This window comes from Saimiri boliviensis, chromosome 9, assembly GCF_048565385.1.
Source record: "Saimiri boliviensis isolate mSaiBol1 chromosome 9, mSaiBol1.pri, whole genome shotgun sequence".
NCBI lineage: Eukaryota > Metazoa > Chordata > Mammalia > Primates > Cebidae > Saimiri > Saimiri boliviensis.
The window spans coordinates 2,886,117-2,900,453 of record NC_133457.1 but is presented as its reverse complement, the minus strand read 5'-3'; the positions used below and the strand labels follow the sequence as shown (position 1 = coordinate 2,900,453).

General features: G+C 33.3%; 1 protein-coding gene across 7 annotated transcripts in view; it reads left to right on the top strand.

Moving 5' to 3' along the window:
* NAALADL2 (N-acetylated alpha-linked acidic dipeptidase like 2) overlaps window positions 1–12,039 on the top strand; it is a 1,288,446-nt gene extending 1,276,407 nt beyond the window's left edge. For all 7 annotated transcript variants that reach the window (XM_074405415.1, XM_074405414.1, XM_074405412.1 and 4 more), the window contains one exon: window positions 11,603–12,039. In XM_074405415.1, the coding sequence (XP_074261516.1) occupies window positions 11,603–11,801 (199 nt within the window). In that variant the 3' untranslated portion in view covers window positions 11,802–12,039. The remainder of the gene's footprint in view (window positions 1–11,602) is intronic.
* The last annotated feature ends 2,298 nt before the right edge of the window (window positions 12,040–14,337 follow it).

Genomic DNA, 14,337 nt, shown 5'->3' with positions numbered 1-14,337 from the left:
AAGATGTTAGGTTGGATTGATGCAATATTGCAGTCACGTCATCAAGGAATAAGTTTCTTTCAGTCTCTCAGTTCTACCTTCCATAGTATAAGCTCATCTTAAGACTGATTTTCCTCCCAGTGGGAAAAGATTTGTTAGATTTCATATCCATAACCCACACTTTTTGAAAGGAAAAAATGGATTAGCTTTTGCTGTTTCTTTCAGAAATCCAAGGAATTACTGATTTTAGAATCCTGCAGGAAACCTCTTAAATGTACTTGCCAACATTTTGTCACATGCATATTTCTGAAATAATCTGTTTGGGTAAAGAATTACCTTATGCTTAATTAGGACTGTGTTACCTGAATCAATATTATGACAATTGAGATCAGATAACCCAAGTCAAATTCATACCATGAAGAACTACCCCAGGAACTTTTCTCCTAAACCATAAAGCACACAGTGAGCACTGCATAGAATATTTGTAGACTTTGTACTGCATGACAATGAATAGTATACGGAAAAGCAAGATACACAAAAATGTATTATTAGCAGCATTTTCTAATAGTCTAATATAAATATAGAATAAACTAAAAGAACTTATAAAACATAAAATTAAATAACCTCATATAGTATTTATTTAAAGTATTATATGAATAATACTATACTCTATATATATGTAGTATAATAATACTATATATCATATTTAATATATGGTATATATGGTATATACCGTATATAATATATGGCATATACCATATATACCATATATACCATATATTATATATGGTATATAGTATTATTATACTGTATACCAGTATTATATATAATATAATGATACTATATACCAAATATAAATACTATATACCATATATATATATGGTGCATATATATACGGTATATAGTATTATTATGGTATACAGTATTATTATTTATATGATATATAATATATATGGTATATAGTAGTAGTATTATATATCTGAATAATACTATATAGCATATATATACTATATATACTATATATATACTATATGCTATATAGTATTATTCATATACTTTTAATAAATACTTTTAATAAATATACTTTTAATAAAAGTTCATGTAATACTTTTGATAAATACTATATGGCATATAGTATTTATTTATTAAAAGTAGTATATGAACTTTTATTAAAAATATTTAATAGTATTTATTAAAGTACTATTAAATAAAAATATTCAAAGTATTGAATAGTATTTATTTATTAAAAGTAGTATATGAACTTTTAATAAAACTTTTCATAAAAGTTCATATACTATTTTTAATAAATAAATACTATATGCCATATAGTATTTATTAAAAGTATTTTGTTTAATAGTATTTATTAAAAGTATTAAATAAAATAATATAGTATATACCATATATGTATTTATTAACAATAAAAGTTTATTGTTCATACTATATGAACAATAAGTTCTTATAATATGTTCATATAATACTTCAAATAAATGCTATATACAGTATTGTTCATATAATACTTTTAATTTATAAACAGTGCAATATTGCTCATATAATACTTTTAATAAATATATGTTATATATACATACCATATGATATATACTATATGGTATATTATATACATAATATATATTATATACCTATTATATATAATATATATTATATATATGGTATATATATGATATATACCATATAGTATTTATTAAAAGTATATGAACAATATTGTATTGTTTATATAATACTTTTACCATATATATATATACCATATAATATTTATCAAAAGTATTATATGAACAATAAGTTCAAAATAATATTTTGACTTATTCATCACATGTCTGGCTTCCAACATACACTGCAAATTTCTAGTTTGTATCCCTAAACAACTAACACAGTGACTTACTCATATTAGATGTTTAATAATGGCTGTTCAGTAGAATAAGCAGAAGAAAATCAATCCTGCCTGAATTACTCACTTTGTTCAAATAGACGCAGCTGAAATGACAAACTTTGGCTTTAGAGTGAACTTCCAAAGCAAATAGTCCACATCCTTATTGGAATCAGAAAATTTATGAAAAAAAAAAAAAAGCTGAATTACCTATTTTGTTTGGTTTTGCGACCTGAGCATTACTGTTTACCAGAGGTAGTGGAGATAACTAAAGAACAACGGAAAAAGGACAATGCAAATATTTGGAGTGTAGATGAAAGCACATGCATTCTTATATTAATTGTAAAAAGCCTGTAGGGTATTAAAATAAAATTGTCTTTGGAGAGTGACAGGTTCTACCTACTGAGCGGAAGCTGAAATGCTAAGAGACAATGCATTTCAAATAAGTAAAGAATGAAAAATTATGTAAATATTGAATTTGAGTTTATACATACAGTTAGAGACAAGATGAAAGAAAATGGTTGTAATGAAATATAAATAAAAACAAGAAACCAATTAAATGTGTGTGAAAAACTAGTCAGCTGTATCACTGTCTTCTCCAAATTCTGAAAGGCACTAAGGACTGTGTTAACTTTATCTGATTTTAGCCTTCCTTTTTGAATTTGTAAAAGATTTTCTGATGCAAAAATACAAGTTTTCTTTATGGTTAAACTGTCAAGCACTGTGCAGTGAAATGGGAATCTCACTTGAATATCCTAAATGATATCATCTTACTCGGGAAATTTCTCTTGAAAAACAATGTAGTTAGATGGACTGAGAACTCTCGACAGTAACTGCAAAGAACACAGTTGTTTACTCTCTCTACAGTCCCTGCTGTATTTTACATTTAATCATAAATGAAAAGATACATTTATCTATTTCTTGGATTATACCTCTTCAAGATAATTCATATTTTTAAAAATTATGCTGTGATGGCTTTCTTAGTCAACTCAGCCTCCCTAAGACAAAATACTACAGACTGGGTGGCTTAAACAACAGACGTTTATTTCTCAGGGTTCTCAGGACTGGGAAGTTCAAGATCAGGATGCCACCCTGGCCAGGTTCTGGTGAGAGTACTCTGTCTGTCTGGTAAATGGCTCCCATCTTACTGCATCCTCATATGGTAAAGAGAGGAATCTCTGGTACCTCTTCTCTTCATATAAAGGCACTAATCCCATCATGGGGGCTCTGCCCTCGTGACCTCATCTAAACTTAATTACCCCCAAGGCTCTACTTTCTAATATCATGGCACTTTCAGGGGCTAAGGCTTCAACATGTGAATTTGGAGCAGGAAGACATTCAGTCTGTCACAATCACTGACTCTGGTTTTGGTTTTATGTGAAAATTCCATCTGTCACTCTGTAAACAGATTTTTAAACTTTTAATAAACCAGTACAGATATCCCAACTTTGTAATGCAGAGCTCATGAGGACTGTTTGACATGATTTACTAATGATATCTCCTGAATTTAGCTAGTCATTTAAGAACTGTCAAATTCATATTGTACTCTGTCAATGGTATTAGGGGAGAATAAGGAATAGATTCTCATAGGAATAAAAATACTATCAAATTATATAAACTATCTATTCCCCCATTGAAAATCACCTCAAAGTCTAATGGCTTAAAACAATAACTAGTTTTTTCTGTTATTCTTCAATATGCTATTTAGGCTTTATTTAGCTGAGTAGTGCTTCTGTCTGGGGCTGGGCTGGGTCTTCTTACCTGTATTTACATCTGCAACCGGTGTGTCTGCTTTGAAGTTGTCTTGCCGCCAGCCAGTAAAGGAAAACCTCTACTCACCAGCTCCTTGTGTTCTTTCCTTTTTCAGCAGGCTTAACTAACCCACTATTGTTCACAGGGTAACATGGTGGTTTGGCAAAGGGAGAAGGAAAGGGAGAGGGATGGGGGAAGGACAGGGAGAGGGAAGGGGGAGGGAAATGGAGAGGGAAAGGGGAGGAAGAGGGAATGAGGAAAGGTAGAGAGGGAGGGTAGGGGAGAGACAGAGAGAGACAGACAGAAAGAAAGACAGACAGGCAGACAGAAGACACAGCATAGCAGCATGGTCCCTTGCCAAAGCTTTGGGGAGGGAACAGACAGAGAGAAAGCAGCATGCAGGAGCTTTTGGGGCATGGGCTCTCTAAATTTGCTATATTCTGTTACTCAAGTCCCAAACCCAATTCAAGAGGTGGAGAAGTCCACAAAGTCTTTTCTTTCTTTTTTTTTTTTTTAGGAGTCTGCACACAGGAAAACAATTGCAACCATTTTCTTCAACAATCTACCACACATCTCTTTGTGCCTCAGTTGTCTGCAGAGTGAGTTTATGGCTTGACAGTATCAACAGCAGTCTTAATCCTCATTCTGCTTTTGCCAGTATAGAACAAATTCAAATTTAGCTCAAAGGATATGTGTAGTATAAATAGTGTAGCCATGCATTTTGTGAATTCTCATGCACGTGGTATCCGAGTCAAACATTCTCCTCTGATGTGGATATAAATACAGTAATCCACTGGTAACCATGGAGTACAGTTAGTATAATCCCTAAAATAACTAGCAACAATTGCATGAAATTTAGCTGGCCTTATATCTCTGCATTCAGCATCTGTATCCAGTCAGTTTTGAAAGACATGACTTATTATTTAGGGTGATTTCATTTAGAAGTTTCTCAACATGGGATATAATGAATGTTAATTCAGTCTTACAATGGATGGCATCCTGTGACCATTTATGAATATAAGAAGGAACATTTGAAAAAGAGTCATCGTTTCCATCATTAATTTTCAAATTCAAGCACACGGAAATGACTCAGGAAGATTCTAGTTGCCTTTGTTTCAAAATTCGTTTTTGTTTTTTTTTTCAGTTTTCTTTTGCTTTAGTAGAGAGGGAAAGATTTGTTAGTTGAGTAAAGATATTTCATCTCCTTCACTGATACTGCTGGGTGTTATTAATTAGGTTTCTGAGTTTGGCACTGTTCTTTCCTGGTCACCATGATGTGTCATTGAAACAGGTCCATTAAAATGAGTGATGTGTGTTGTAATTTCATTAGTGTCATCAATAATAAATTACACTTTTCTTTCAGTAGTCTCTTTGTGTTGTGTGTGGCTCAGGATAACTGTATGAATTACATCTATAAGATCCAAATTGTTACAGATGAGGGAAGATAGGCATGAGGGTGGAATTAATGTTATTTTACACATGATAACCACTAAAATGATTTCAATTAAATAATATTTTAATTAGATCTGATGTCTCTACATGCCATTCTGAGATACATGTTCTGTGTATGCAAATAAGATGGTGATTTATTGAACTAAATCTATGCTATCACAATCTATTCTTCCTGCAGGAAACTGGTCTAAATTGGACTAAAGCAGGTGTATTGAAGAGCAGGAATGATTCACTAAGGAATATGAGTCCTTGTGGTTGTAAAGGACAGACTTAACATGGAAACTCTTAAAATATATTCTCACTTTCTTCCCACCATATTTTTCTGGTAGACATGTGCCTTCTGACTGGCTATTGGTCAATTTCTAGTCTTCCCTAATCTGAAAAACATGGGTCTTTAATGGAGGAAAGACCCACTGGGGCATTCTGATATAGTATATATTGTTGGTATTTTTTAATTCTATTTGACCAATTCCATTTTGGTAGCAGTACATGGGAATTCAAAGAGCTTTTGAATTAGAAGCTTCTGGAAGAGTATTGATCTAATTTAAATATTCACAGGCAAGAAGCATTTGCATAATAAAAATGGTATAATAGTGGTTTTGCTGTGACAGGATTATTCTTGGGAGTACTTAGGATTAATGGTTATATATGTAAAAGTTCTCAGAGCCAAGAAATACATGAGAACACGTGTGATAAAATGTAAAAATATGATTTTGTTTTAACATTCTATTTAAGTATTAAAAGTAATATAATATGATGCTATATTTTTAGAAATGATTCAAAATACAGAAATTTATTTTATGTAAGCAGGAAGCTAAGCATTTTTCAGTACACAAGAGAAACTGGAAAAGATGAGCTACATCTGAAAATCAGTAGGAGAAATGATCTTTCTCATGAAAATTTAAAGGAGTGTTTTTGTTAGCCCCAATTTGTTTTTAAGGTAATACAATTTATCAGGGTGAAAAACGTATCTCTACTATTAAAATAAAGATCAACTAACTTAAGTCACATCAGCAGCTACCCAAAATGAAGTGTTTTTTTTTTGTTTGTTTGTTTTTTGTTTTTATAATGAGGATGAAAGAACGTTAGTCACTTGTATTCTACTAGAATCTCGGTATCTGTAGCTTTATGCTGATTTGTATCCAATTTGAGTAGAAATGGATATGAGTGTTTATCTTCTATAATAGCTTGCCACAAGCCTACTACTTGAATCGTGTAGCATATGGAAAATGTGTTTAGCTACTTGCAGAATTTCACAAACTAAAAAAAGATCCGTTTCTGCTCAGATGGCTTGTTTACAGTCATTATAAAAGCATGTTACTACGTTGCTTACTAGTTAGGAGAAGTAAGCGCTGGCATACTCCACATTCCATTGTATTGGCCTTTAGGAAATGTTCTATTGATTTTCAGTTAAAAAATAGCAATCATTCTAATTTCTTGTATTTTATACCTGAACATTTTTTTGTTGTATTTTTACTCTTCTATATTATATCTCTTTTAGATATTTTATGTTAGTTATTGGCAAATTTTGTATAACTATATTAGAGACTGTTCATGCTTATGTGAACTGTCATCACAGTATTGATCTGTAACTTTTATGAGCATATTTTATTAATATCATCTTATCATTAAATTGAATATGAATAGTTAACATTTAATAAGCATAGAATGTAAATGTAGAAACGTACTTCATGCCATTGGGTTTTGAAAATGTGGAAAAGTCATATAACAGCCTGAGAATCATGAAACATGCCCCCCATAATATACTAGTTGCAATGTTACAACTCATTTAAGGAGTAGTTCTTGATAACAGTGATTATACTATTTTTGTTTGTCAGTATACTAAGCAATATGTCCTCAAGGAATGGAAATAAAATGTTTGATACAGTTTTAAAATATATATTGCATTCTCGGCTGGGCATGGTGGCTCATGCCTGTAATCCAAGCACTTTGGAGGTAAAGGTGGGCGGATCACCTGAGGTCGGGAGTTCAAAATATCTATTGCATTCTCTTAAATTCTGGAAATAAACTTCCCATTTAATGATTCATAATTAAACATGAAACTCATAAAGTGCAGGAAGATAATTCAAAGCTATAAATGTGAAAAACAATTAATTTTTTATTATACTAGTTTATTCTTATTGGTAAAGTAGTATAAGTTTTCTACAAATCAGTAATTTTTGCATGACTAGTTAAAGCATAGTTTAATTCATTTTTATCTTTAAAATATCTTGATTATTAAATGACTTTTTATCATTTACATATAAATGCATAACATATGTATATTTTTATATATATCCATTTATATTTATGTTTGTTTAAATAGTAGATTATGAATGTAAATATGTTTGATAGGTATCCTGGCACCAGAAACCAATTATTTTTCCTGAATGGCAATGAAGAAAGCTTACGTCCAACTGAAAAAACTAACCTTTGTTTAGATTCTGTCATATATAAAAATATTCCAGGCAGTTTTGTCTTTATTTTGAACAATTCTACAGCTCAAAGTTTCTCTAAAATTATTTGGTTTCTCATTTTTATGAAATAGAACTAATATTTAGGGAAATTTTCAATATGTATTTCACTGATTTTCACTATTTTGTTTAGGTCATTTTGATATCATCAAAACATTTTCAAAAGTTCTATAGATAAAAATACATGTATAGATATGTACATGTACATACATAAATAATTTCTTACATGATTACATTTGCATGGTTGAATGGCTTCTCCTGAAAATCTCTTTAATGTTAACAATACTTGCGGAGGCCAGGTGCGGTGGCTCACACCTGTCATCACAGCACTTTGGGAGGCCGAGGCGGGTGGATCACAAGGTCAAGAGATCGAGACCATCCTGGCCAACATGGTGAAACCCTCTCTCTACTAAAAATACAAAAAATTTAGCTGGGCGTGGTGGCGCGTGCCTGTAGTCCCAGCTACTCTGGAGGCTGAGGCAGGAGAATTGCTTGACCCCAAAAGGCGAAGGTTGCGGTGAGCCTGACGCCTGGCAACAGAGCAAGATTGTCTCAAAAAAAAAAAAAAAAAAAAGAATACTTGGGGAATAGAAAAGGGAAAATGTCTGCTTTAAAGAGCGTTCTGCTTCTGGAAGTAGAGACAAAATTTTCTGAGTATACAGGGAATCTGACATTTCCTGGTTCTGGATGATGAATCCATTTTGTATTTATTGAACATATACTTTATTCCTAGGTTGCACACTTCTCATCTGTAACAGAGGCCAGGAGCAGTTGTGTGCATGGGCATAGATTGTGCATTTCACAAACCAGGTGACCAAAATATGGGTCAAGTCAGCAGTTTTGGTGATGAGGCAGGTGGGTTCTCCCCTACATCAGAGGCAGTGCTATCTGCTCTTATGTGCTCCTTGAGCTACAGCGCTTCTAAACTCCACAAGCCCTCATACTGGAGCATTGCTCACAACCCACCTGCTACTCCACCTGGAAGGTAATTTTCTCCTACCCATTTTCAGGGAATGTATTGTTCTTAACACAAAATGTAAACCTGAATTCAAGAATATTCAGAATTTTGAAAGTATCTTTCTTGTGCTGCTCTATTTTCTTAATACTATGCCAAGTTTACTCATAAGCATGAAGATCAAGGATATTGTACCAAGTACCAACTCATCCAGGAGACCCAGGCAGCACTGAAGGCAATTAGAGGAAGACACTAGATAGAACAGCAAAGTGGATCTATCTGGGGGACCAGCAGCCTACTGAGCTGAGAGCCTCAGGGGCTGACAGCTTTCCAGGCTGAAGGCCCCAAACAGATTCTGATCCTCATATTTATTCTCTCTTAAACAGGTTACTCTTATTAATAAACAAGTGTTCCATATTTACCCACAACTCAAAAATATACCAAGTAGGCAGCTGTTACCCACCCACCACTAATTACAAACTAAAAGGTGCTCTCCATAAGGGAGCCATGGGAGCAGGGTAAAGTTAATATTCCTCAACAGTAAACTTAAGTTTCTCAACAATATTGCATTATTAGGGATAGTTCCCATTTAAATTTTTCTGTCTTGAACAAGATCATTGAAATAATTTCTCTGTTCAGGAATCTTCTTTTCCCACCCCCACTCATTGTCAACAGAAATCTCTCTCCAAAGAGACAAAATCTACTGTTCTTAAATTAATTGGGGCTTAAAATGAAAAATAAGCTGAATTAATATCGCTTATATCAACATTTTTGAGGGTCTACTGAGTTCCCAGCACTGAAGGAAGCTGGATAAAAATTTAAGTAAATTAAATCACCATGACTAAAGACCTCCTATCTTCACAGCACTGAACTAGACTTGATTGAGAAGTAATATGTTCTTCACTCTGAAGTATAAAGCAATGAGATCATAACGTATCCTCAAAAATATAGATCAGGATATCACAACAGATAAGACACAGAGATGAATAAATGAGTATCAGAAGCCAATTGGACGTGTAAGGAAAGCAGATGACTTACAGGGTTCCGGCTTGCAGAATTAGGTAGATTTCACTGCCCACTAATCCCTACAGAGTACGTGGTGAGAAGTGCTGGTGAGGCTGAGTCAGGGAAGCATTGTTGAGAGAGGAAATGGCAATCAAGAACTCTATCATGTTGATGCTGGTGCTAGAGAAAATTGTAAGTTAATAAATTTTGTGCTGTGACCCTGATGCCATCTTTTCAAACTAAGTCATCACCATGTAATTTAAGTCTTTGTCACTTTTCATCTGAGTTAAGTGACCTTCTGTTCTCCAGGCCCTATAATACAACCAACGTGATTCTTCCAAAATGAAAGATAATCACTCTTCTTTCTTGCTGACAGCTGTTCTCTGGTTTCCTATTGCTTATCGAAAAAAGCGTGATCTTTTACCTTGGTATACCAGGCCCTGTATGATATGACAATGGCTTGTTCTCCCATGTCTGCTCCTATAGTTGCCCATTCTGGCCCTATCCTCTGGTCTTATGGAAATGCTAATGCTGATTTTACTTAGGATATCATGCTGTTTTATAATTTTGTGTCTTTCTTATGCCATTCTTTCCATTTCTTCTGCATAGGATGCTGTCCTGCCTTCATGTGTTTTAGCTTTTTGCTTTTTCTAAACTTTTGTAACTTGTAGTTCCCATCATCTTTCAAGATGCTGTGTAAATATTCTCCATTTTAGACCGTTTTCTGACCTTTCCCAGTAGCATTTATCTATCATCTGTTATAACTAGACCTTACATCTCTACTGTAACAATTAGAATAATGTATTTCAGTTATTTACATGTTTCCTCTCTTATTAGACCATGGGATTTCAGCTGGTTTGGGTGGGAAATAAGCCAATGATGCGGTAATTCATAGCTTCCTAACAAAATGCATCTATTTGTATCTATCATTCAATAAAGGTGACTGTCTTAGACTTTCCCAAATGAAATTTCGCTTTCTCAGCAATTTGACGAAGTTACAGGGCACCATCTTATTATGCATTCCACCCTTGTGACCAGATGATATTCTTGATGTCAAACATATATAAAAGAAGAGAGAACAGTGTAATGAATTCTATTACCCAGTTTCAACAATTAATGACGAATTGTCAACTGTATTGCCCCTATACTATTGCTCTATTCTCCTATCTTCCCTCCAAACATTTGAAGCAAATTCCAAACATAATAACATTTCATTTGCAAATATTACAGCATGTATTAATATTTCTAAATAATAAGGGCACTTTTAGAAAACATTGATGATACCATTATCACATCTAAAATATTTTCAATTTCCTAATGTCACCCAATAATCTCTATTCAGTTTTGTATTACATCTCATATTTTAAACTGTTTAAATACAGGTCTGGTAATGCCTATGCTTTGTGATTGGTTGATATTTTTGTGGACAATTTTGCTCTGTTTTGGATATTTTGTCAATATTTAGAAACATTTTTTGGTTTTTACATTAAAGAAGGAATGCTACTGATATTTAGGGTGTGGAGGCCACGGATACTGCAAAACATCCTACAATACACAAGGTGGCCACCACAGTAGAGAATTATCTAGCCAGAATAGTAAGAGGGCAAGGTTGAGAAACTCTGGTCTATATAGGTTCCTCCTGAATTATATATTGCATTGTAATTTACTTGTTGAATAAACTGGGTCTTTTGTCTTATAAAGTTTTCCACATCTATATTTTGCTAATGATAGATTGTGGTCTAATTAAAATATTTTTTCTGTTTCTTGTATTTTTTAGCAATTAAATCTAGAAGCATCATCAGATTCAGATATAATTTTCTTTTTCTATCAGAACTGCTTTTTTTTCTGTTTCACAGTATTGTGTATTTGCATCAGGTGGCACATAATGTCTGATCATCTCTCTGTTTCTCATCAATATGGGAAACTTGGTGATCACTGTCTAAATTCATTAATTCATTTGGAGTTGAGAAACAGTGATATAATATTTTTATAATTTATTCGTTTATTGAAAACATCATTGACTCTTGGAAATACTCATTCCAACTTTTGATAGAAAAATAACATGGTGCATGAAACATTTATACATTTTGTATTTCTTTTCAGAAACATCCTGTACCACCTTGATGAACAGACAAGCCGGTTTTCAATACTTGTGGAGGCTTGGGAACGCTGCAAACCCCTTGTGTCAGACGAGACCCTTCACGAAGCCCTGTCAGAGGTGTTGAACAGCATTAATTCAGCTCAGGTTTACTTCAAAGCAGGACTTGATGTGTTCAAGAGCGTCTTGGATGGGAAAAATTGAGAAAACTCTGAGAATTTTTTAAAGTTTGTTTACAATTTCACAAGCAAAAGCTCTAATTTAACCAGATTTTCTGACGTTGAAGCCTTATTTTCCCCAATGGCTTTTTGACAAGTTTAAAGCTATTATTACATTGTATTTTTTAAATGTACATATAAAAAGAACATTTTGCACATTTAATATTTTTCTTGTATCTACATTTCTGAATATGTAAAGCAAGTTATTGAAATGGTACTTAAGAATTACCCATTAAAAATAAATCATATATATATATATATATATATATATATATATATATACTATTTTGATGATAAAGTTCCAAGAAGTTCTGGACTATCTTTGTTCCTATCGGCAGAGGATATAAGGACACAGTTTATTCTCACCGATAGAGCTATTAATGACCTAGTTTCTTATAAGAAATGGAAATTAATGTGGTTTCAGATTAATTTCACTATTAAGTGTTCAATATGAAGAATTCAAGTATTCTGACCTAAACCACTTTGAATGTTTCTATTTTATGAAATGAAGTTTCTCTTCTTAACACAACTAGATGTACTAATACACTGGTTATGAAATTGTATTTTTTTAAGTATGAATGAAAAAAGAGCCATAAGCATTCCAGGGGAAAATCTCAAGCTATGCAGAGCAATTTAAATGCAGTTGCAAATTTTTTTCCCAACAACTTAAAAGGTGACTAGCTTTGAAACCCCTAATTTGCCTCAGTTGGTTTTCCAAGAATTTCAGGAGTGTTGTATGTCTTATAAGGGAGAAAAATATTTCTTATTACTTTTTCTCTTGTTTCTGTTGGAAACACTGAAACAGGGACTACTTTAAAATGAAAGTGTCTCACATTGGTTTTCTTTCTTGTATCTTTTCTGAAATTCCTTGCTGTAAGGCAGCTTTCACAGAGTACTACATATTTTCCACAATAAAGTAGCAGTTTCTCTTTGAAACCCAAAATATCTTCTAAAGCCTCAGATTTCTATTTCTGCCTCTGACAGAAAGAACTTACTATGAAAGAAATAGTTGTTTTTATCAATAAAAGCTCCTTAAGTCTATGAATAAAATTTTGATAGTTTTTCTTCTTTATCCTTGATTGTGACTAAGATGGAAACGTAGAAAACATTCATGCTTCTAAGTTTATGCAGTGTTACTGTCGGAGTGTCCCTTCTACGCTTCAATTCTTCTCTCATGTGGAAAATTCAGCTTTCTATACTGACACTGTCATTGAATAGATCTGGCAACTATTATTCCCCCAAACCCTAAAATTCTATTAGGTGACAGGTTAAAGTTCTAGTTTATCTTTAGAAATTTATTTGAACAATGATTTTTTTTTTATCGGATAAAGCAATTCCCCTTAGGAAACATAGCTTCAGAATATCTCACATGAATTTTCTCTATCTAATTGAAACATACTTCTCCATCATACACCACCAAAGCAACGTTGGAGACAGTCTGTGTATGTTTAGTTTTCATTTTTTTGCGGGGGTGGGGAGTGGGCGATGGAGTCTTGCTCTTGTCACCCAGGCTGGAATGCAATGGCACAAACTTGACTCACTGTAACCTCCACCTCCGGGGTTCAAGTGATTCTCCTGCCTCAACCTCTTGAGTAGGTGGGATTACAGGTGCCCACCACCACACCTGGCTAATTTTTATACTTTTGGTAGAGACAGGGTTTTGCCACGTTGACCAAGCTGGTCTCAAACTCCTGACTTCGTGGTCCGCTCACCTCAGCCTCCCAGAGTGCAGGGATTACAGGCATGAGCCACTGTGACTAGCCACATTTTCACTTTTTAGTGATGAGTATAAACCTAATCTTAGGTTAAAAGCAAACTAAAGTTGAGGGGAGATAATCAATATTGATTACTTGATTTATAAGGTTCAATGCTTTATACCCTAAATAATTTTTATATGCTCAGGGCAAAGCAGGGAATTTAGGTAATAAACTAGATAATTTAAGCATAAATCCATTTTCATTGAAATTGCCTGTGTGCACGTCTTTTTAGATGAGAAATGAAACTACCTTACAATGTTATTCTTTTAATCAATGTATTTGTTTGAAAATATTTGCAATGTTGAAGAGTTTGTATAGGAAAGGGCTGGAAATAACCGGGCTTATGCATGCCTAGGCATTCAGCCTCTTGCTTCCTCTTCAGAGATCATCAGAAAAGATGTGGGAATACACATGCAAGCACATGTGAGCCCTAAAGCTACAAAACCTTATACCAGAAGAACTTAAATATTTAACCAAAGGTTGATGTGTTCATTCCAGTCATTCATTCCAGATGAAATGATAACTAAGAAAAGCAAACTATTTAAGTTTGGTAGTTCACTATTTTAGAACAAATTTCTAAATGAATTTATTTTCATAACCTACAATAGCATTGACAGCAGAAAATACGTTTCTTCATATTTGTTTAACGATTGCCTACCTAGGAAAGACGCACTTTATAGAGAAAAATCTTATTCTGTTTTCTGCACCTCTAAATTATATGTTAGTTGTTATTTGAAAACTGTAGTTAACTATGGGTTTTATTAG